Genomic DNA, 7,176 nt, shown 5'->3' with positions numbered 1-7,176 from the left:
TTAAAACCTTGTCTTTTTCACACAAATGAGTTAGCACCTCAATAACATATAAAGTCTCATTTCAAAAACTGAAATTGTGTGTTATCTGAATTCTCTCCTTAGAAGATAATCTCATTGTTTTCTTGAAAGTTGTTTCCTCTTATAAATCCATTTTAAGTTACAAATCTGCCCGCTGTATAATGTGAATTAATGACTTTGAATATTTTCAATGCATCTGGGACAGGGGTTGCATTTGATCACTTTTGAGTCAATAACATCCCCTTGCTGCTGATTCCAGGATCCACCTGCATATTTTTTAAAAAAATATTTTAACCTGGTCGGAGGAACCGGAAGTCCTCTTTGTAATCCCCATTGATGGGGATACAATTTATAAGTCATTTGACAGATATAAAGAGCAAGGGAGTTTGTTTGTTTGTTTGTTTGTTTGTTTGTTCGTTCATTCATTCATTTGGCTTACATGATATTAGCAATAGCACTTTTTAATAGAGCCAGCATATTGCCCCCACAATACGGGTCCTGATTTTACCCACCTCGGAAGGATGGAAGGCTGAGTCAACCTTGAGCCGGTGATGAGATTTCAACCACTGACCTACAGATCTGCAGTCAGCTTCAGTGGCCTGCAGTATACCATCTACTTGCTGCGCCACCCTGGCTCTTTATGTGCACAATGTTATTATACACTTCCCACTGGCATTGTCTCAAAGCTTGGGGTTGTTGTCATTTGATAGAAAATGAGGTCATTTTGGAAGAAGTCAGATTTTCAATTGGACAGCAGAGACCTTTCCTTTCTTGTCCTGATATATTCTGGGAACTCAACGAAATCTCCTGCTAATCTCACAATACTCTATTAGTTAATGAAGTTCTCTGCATTTAACTATTGAAGTAGGCTGGTGCAGAATTAGTAGAATCTGCTGTACCAAGTAATGGCTTGCCCAGTTGAACCACATTGTGGAGAGGTCTTTTCAGGATTGGATTGATACATCGGAGAAGTCATCAGTAAAAACGGGTTTCAACACCATTTCAGATGTTGAGTCCAACTGCAAATGGACAGTCACCCTAATTAATACTTTTATTTATTTTTATTTTTATTTCATATTTCTTAACTGCTCTCTCCAGCTCTCCAGGGTTGTTTGATAAATTTATTTATCTATTATTTAAATTATCTCAAGGTTGCTTAATAAATAGTTTCCCCTCAGTTCTTTTATTCAGTTGGTTCAGGAAAGGTGAGGCTGAGCTGGATGCTATGTATATTAACCAATTTTCTCTCAGTCAGACCATCAGCTACAGGAGCTTTTGTAGATGAGAACTGGCTCTGTGATTATATTATGGACCTATTCTCCAAAGCACCTGAGGGTAGAACAAGAAGTAATGGGTGGATGCTGAACAAGGAGAGAAGCAACTTAGAACTAAGGAGAAATTTCCTGACAGAACAATTAATCAGTGGAACAGCTTGCCTCCAGAAGTTGTGAATGCTCCAACACTGGAAGTTTTTAAGACGATGTTGGATAACCACCTTTCTGAAGTAGTGTAGGGTTTCCTGCCTAAGCAGGGAGTTGGATTAGAAGACCTCCAAGGTCCCTTCCAACTCTGTTGTTACTGTTATTGTTATTGATATTAGGCCTCTATAGCCACAGCTTAAGAGCCAGAATAAACCAAAATTTCTTTTTCTTTCTTTTTTACAAGGCCAGGACAGAAGGAACAGATAATAGATGTTTTAATCTTTCAATCTTCTGCAAATTTCAATTTGCTCTTCATTTAGAAACAAATCAAATGAGCCTAAAGAATTTTTGTTTCTGATAGCTGTGGTTTTTGATTAAGTGAGTAAAAGCATTTAAGGGAACGACTTTAGCAATTTGATATTCATATCGTAGACACAAAGTTTGTAGCGCTGTATGTTATTCTATGCCATATACAATTTTAATCGGAACAGTGCTGAGTAGTGTTGGGCAAAGTTTGGGTTCGGCGAGTTCAGCTGAACTTTGCCGTGAAGTTCGGGTGAGTTCGCCTAACCTGAACCTGAACAGCAGCAGTGCCTCTGCGGCGTCCTTTTCTGTAAAAATAAACAAGGAGGTGGGGAATTATTTTTACAGAAAAGGATGCCACAGCGGCGCTGCAAGCAAAAGGAGGTGGGGAATCCCACGATGAGATTCCCCACTCTCCTCCCGGGCGGCGATGGTTCGCAGTGTTTGAGCAAATGCCAAACCCAAACTTTTAAAAAGGTTTGGGTTTGGCATGCCGAACACTGCAAAGTTCGGCACGAGCTCGAACTTTGCAAATTCGGTTCACCCAACACTAGTGCTGCGATTAACAATAAAACATTTTTTATATGACCACTTTCTGTCATGTGGGGAAAATAGGAGAAGGAATGAGTATTACCAGAGGTGGGTTCCTCCTGGTTTTTGGTATTTTTACCTGTTTTTTGTCTTTGTGCACGTGTCGCCATCTTGTTCTGGCTTTATTTTTAGAATTTTAATTTTAATTTTCGGCACTGCGCATACAGGCGCGACCATGTGGCATTGGAGGAAGAGAACCAGCAGTGAGATAAGTTAGAAACCCACCCCTGAGTATTACGAATATTTGCCTCCTTGAGTTACTTATAAAGTAAGAAAAGTGAGATAAAGATCTAATAAATAAATCTTATTCTATTTCCAAATTTAACAATGTATTGAAGTTTATACATCAAAATGGTCAATGTTTTCATGTTCAGAACCGTTTTAGCCAGTTCAATGAATATAAATGACAGTCAATTGCTACAGGTAAAACTACCTTTGATTCATGGTAGCAATGTGCTCAAATGCTATTCGATTTTATTTAAATATAAAACACAACTGATATAAAGAGAAATACAAAAACATAATTGTTTAGTATCTATGTTAAGAAAAAGTCTGGCTTCCAAGCCTTTCTTGCTTGATATGAAGATCTTTGCCGTACAAACGGACACCAATCAATGTTTTGTAAATGCAGCTGCAGAAAAAGAAAACAAGCACGTTTCATTATGCTCTGAAATGTGTATGTGTGCTATATATATGGATCTGGTATTGTTTATAAATGGGTAAGAATGCAATACATACCTCTAGGACATATATCCATGATACCAAAAGAAACATACAGTAGCTTCTAATATAGCTGAGTTCAATTTCCTTCAAGAATATAGAAAAAGCAGCCAGGTTCCAGAATTTGGGCTCAGGAAACGTGGAGAGAGAGTGCTTTTCCATTGTGGTAACCTCAAGATGTGCAGATGCTGGCTGGGGAATTCGAGGTGCTGAAATCCACAATTTTTCAAATTGCCAATGTTGAAAAATAGCGGATTTGTAGTTACTGGAAGTATTGCTTGTGACACAGAGTACAATTCAAAACAGTCCCAGATTTTTAAGTCACTGTAAAAGCTCTTACATTTATGTGGGTACTTGGGAATAATGATTGCAAAAGTGAGTACCAATGACTTTGGAGGACCTTGTGATCCTGTGTTTGTAATTCTGGTTTTTAGTGGGTAGCTGTAATAATATCTTGAATGCATTCTGGCCCTCTTTTGGTATGCAAATGGTATTAATGCATGTATTTGTGGCTTCTCAAAGTGATTCAATGGATTAATTCATCCAGAAATAGTTAATGCATCCAAACTGTAGAAAATGTATGTTATTCAGGATTGAAGGGTTGGGTTATGGATGCTCTCTGAGCTTGGCTGATTTCTTGCAGAGATCTCTTTACTACGCAAACAAACATCATTTATGCATAGAAGAGTCTGCAGAAAAACACCAAGCTCAGACAGCACCAAGAACCCAATATTTATGCATATATATTTGCGGAGATGCTCCATGGAAAGAAATAACTGAATCCCCTAATTCTAGGACATAGGAAAAGGTGAGGTTTCTAAGTCTCATGCTGAAGGATTTCCCCCCCCAATAACCAGGACATTATTCCTCCCTCCTTCCCCTTTCCTGGAATCATGGTTAAGAAATAATCATCAACAAAGAAAATGACAAAATGCGTATGGTTGCATCAACCTTGTATGGGACTTGTGTGATTTGAGACAGACATCAGGTTGCAAACAGATAAGGACAGCTTGCATAATATAGCAGCAATACATGCATGGCTTTATTGTGGTGTCACAGTGGTTTGCTGTGGATGCTGACCCCTAATGTTCCCACCAGTATCTGTTGATAGATAAAAATTTTGATTGTTTAAGGGAGTATTGTCCCACTGTTGAAGATGCTGCCAAATCTTTAGATTCAGAGTAGTTTTTTAAAAAATCTGGAAGAAACAGAGGGATACAGTAGCTGTTGATTCTGTGACATCTGGATGGGATGATTGAAGAAAGAAAGATATATTTTTGTATTAAACTTGCTGATACAGAAAGATCTGGCAAGGGAGGTTTAATAAGAGACCAGTATTTCATGATTAATATAACTGCTTATTCCAGAATTGCTACCGGTTTTATCTCTTACAAGTCCCTGTTTCATCTTCTGAACTAAAACAAGCAATGATTCCCCCTCTCAAATAAAATCTGAAATGACAGCTTGTCATAATAAAATAGAAATCTGCCATCTCAATCTTAAAATATATCAAGGGGGTGGACAAACCTATCTTAATTATACTACAGAGGCTCTCTAAATTTTGCAGTGATTCTTATCCCTTTATGCACACAAGATATATCCTAAATCCCCCCTTTTTTTCTCCTCCCCCCTTTGGTTACTTCTGCTTTCTGAGAATTAATAGAAAGGATTAGAAAAATACATCCCAGGGGGGAAAATATACTTTTATCACATAGCTCCCAAAGATCTTTTCAGGCTTGTCAAAGCCCTGTTACTTGCTGTGGTGATAGACAAGGATCTCAGTTTCCACATGTTGCAGCAGAAATGTGCAATCCCCCATTGAGAAATTGGTGACACCGTGCCTCCAGAAAGGGAGATATTAAGCTGTTAATCTTCTTCCATCGTCAAAAAGTGATATCCTGTGTCAGAATGCAAGCAAAAGCAAATTCAACAATTTAAAGTTGAGATATGTAATGCTATAAGAATTCACAACTGAATTAGGAATTAGTTGATCTGTTGCCATTTTTAGGCTGTGGCAGTGGTGAAATCTAAAAAAATTCCCTACCGGTTTTATGGGCATGGCTTAGTGACACGTCTTGGTGGTCATGTGATTGGGTGGGCATGGCCAACTTGTAAAATGTGATGAAGCTCACTTAACAATGCTCTTGCTTAGCAACCAAAATTTTGAGCTCAATTGTGGTCATAACTTTTTTTTCTTTCTTTCTTTCTTTCTTTCTTTCTTTCTTTCCTCTCTTTCCTTCTTTCTTATCTCTGTTTCTCTCCCTCCCTCCCTTCCTCCCTTCCTTTCTTTCTTCCTTTCTTCCTTCCTCTTTCTCTTTCTTTCTCTTTTTTTTTCAGGAGCTTGGTCAGTTGCTTGAACATCTCAGCTGTCCACCTGCTGAGGCCTTCTGTTCCATAGGGGCTCTGCATGGGGCGTGAGCCACAACTCCTATAAACACCTGTGGTTTATTGCATTTTATCCGCGCAGGCCGAGAGAAATTCAGTGCTGAGAACATCTGCCTCTCAGTGCCTTTTAAAATAACCTCCCCCACCAAACTACTATCCGGCACCCTACGTTTCCCTCTCTCAGCTGTTTGATGTCATGATTCAAATGGCCCGCCAAGCTCTGTGCTGCGCAATGGCTGCCATGATGTCATCCCACCATCCCATACTCCACTGGCCTCCGTGTGCTCACCCTCTGTTTCTCCCGCTTCTCCCAGGTATGTGCCTCTCTTTGTTTTGGTGGTGGGAGAAGGAAGAAAGTGCTATTGGATGGCGGGTGGTCTGGCCTGTCATCCCCTGTCATGGGCTGGATGTGGGGAGCAGGACCTGAGGCCGAGGGGAAGACAAGCAGGTGGCAGTTGGCCAAAGGCCCTCTGGAAGCCAAGTGCGCCATGCCCAAAAGGCAAGCAAACCTCACCATAGTCCTTATGAACATTTTTGGGATCAGAATTGCTGTTGTTGAATGGGTTGTGACCAATTTCATGATTATTATTTATTTGCCAAGTTTGTTAAATGAATCACTGCAGTTGCAATAATGCAATTGTTAACAGAATCTGGCTATTGATTATATTTGGTGGACGCTGGCTGAGATAGTTGCAAATGGTGATCACATGCCAAGACCTTTCATTGGCCACTCTGTTCCATCTCTTTAGGAAGAGAATAATTGCATACAGAATGGTGGCTGAGAAGCCACCTTAAATCCATTGTCTTAAAGACCCAAGAGCTTCTTTCTGATCAGAATGAATACTTGTCACTGAACTCTACCACCTATTTATTTTACATAACTTTAGGCTGCCATTGGATCATATTGGAATATGGAGGAAAAGGCTATTCAAATACAGTATTGGGACATGTAGTGAAACCTTATCACCATTCCACTCAACATGGACTCAAAATAAGGGCAATTCAGGGACAAGACAAAGTGTGTGTGTGATGGTTGTGGTGGGAGTAGCTGACAACCACAATTATGTCTTGATATGCCAAAATCTCACAAAATTCAGATTTTTTCCTCTCTGTGAAATATCTGAGAATGTCTTTGCCTCATGCTTTCTTCCTACCGCTGACTGCTTTGTAAAACTTCCTCTGAATAGTCTCCACCACTTGTGCATGTTTCTACATGCACATAAGTGGCAGCAATAACACTGTCACCCTCTGTCTGCATGGAGGCAGGATGCAAAATGTTGACCAAATTTAAGCATAGTTGCTCCTGTCAGTGGTTGCAGAAGTGAAACACAGGCACATACATAGTACATTCCATAAGAAACCCATGAAATACCTTACCTGTTTATTGTCCAATAAACTAATGAAGAATTTTCACTGAAAAAGTCAATAATCGTCTTTCTCTAATTAATCAGCCTATACATTTGGTGGAGAATTTCTAGAGGATGCTTTTAAAGAATTCTACATTTGCCAAAAACTTTTAAGTATCAAGTAGAGTCAACATATTTCAAAGATATTTTACCTTTTTTGCATAGAGGCACCAGATGACGATTTCCCACGGGTTACACTTACTGTTGATGCTGTCAAGGAAAAGAAGTTAAGTTAGAGTTGAAGCCTTCAACCTATCTGGGGATAGGTTATTTCCTATTTTCTCCCTTCATCCACACCACAAGTTCTAGATTCAGGATAATTGCAAATGTCT

The 7,176-nt window shown here is 39.4% G+C and overlaps 1 protein-coding gene across 1 annotated transcript in view; it reads right to left on the bottom strand.

The window, feature by feature from the left end:
• Nucleotides 1–4,703: 4,703 nt before the first annotated feature.
• The window catches only part of RGSL1 (regulator of G protein signaling like 1), a 51,168-nt gene continuing 48,695 nt past the window's right edge, over nucleotides 4,704–7,176 (bottom strand). The window contains exons 21-22 of the mRNA XM_070748542.1: nucleotides 6,997–7,054; nucleotides 4,704–4,951 (exon numbers count right to left, since the gene is read on the bottom strand). Of these exons, the coding sequence (XP_070604643.1) occupies nucleotides 4,912–4,951; nucleotides 6,997–7,054 (98 nt within the window). The 3' untranslated portion in view covers nucleotides 4,704–4,911. The remainder of the gene's footprint in view (nucleotides 4,952–6,996; nucleotides 7,055–7,176) is intronic.

This window comes from Erythrolamprus reginae, chromosome 3 (assembly GCF_031021105.1).
Source record: "Erythrolamprus reginae isolate rEryReg1 chromosome 3, rEryReg1.hap1, whole genome shotgun sequence".
NCBI classification, from domain to species: domain Eukaryota; kingdom Metazoa; phylum Chordata; class Lepidosauria; order Squamata; family Dipsadidae; genus Erythrolamprus; species Erythrolamprus reginae.
This window is presented reverse-complemented; position numbering and strand designations above follow the sequence as displayed.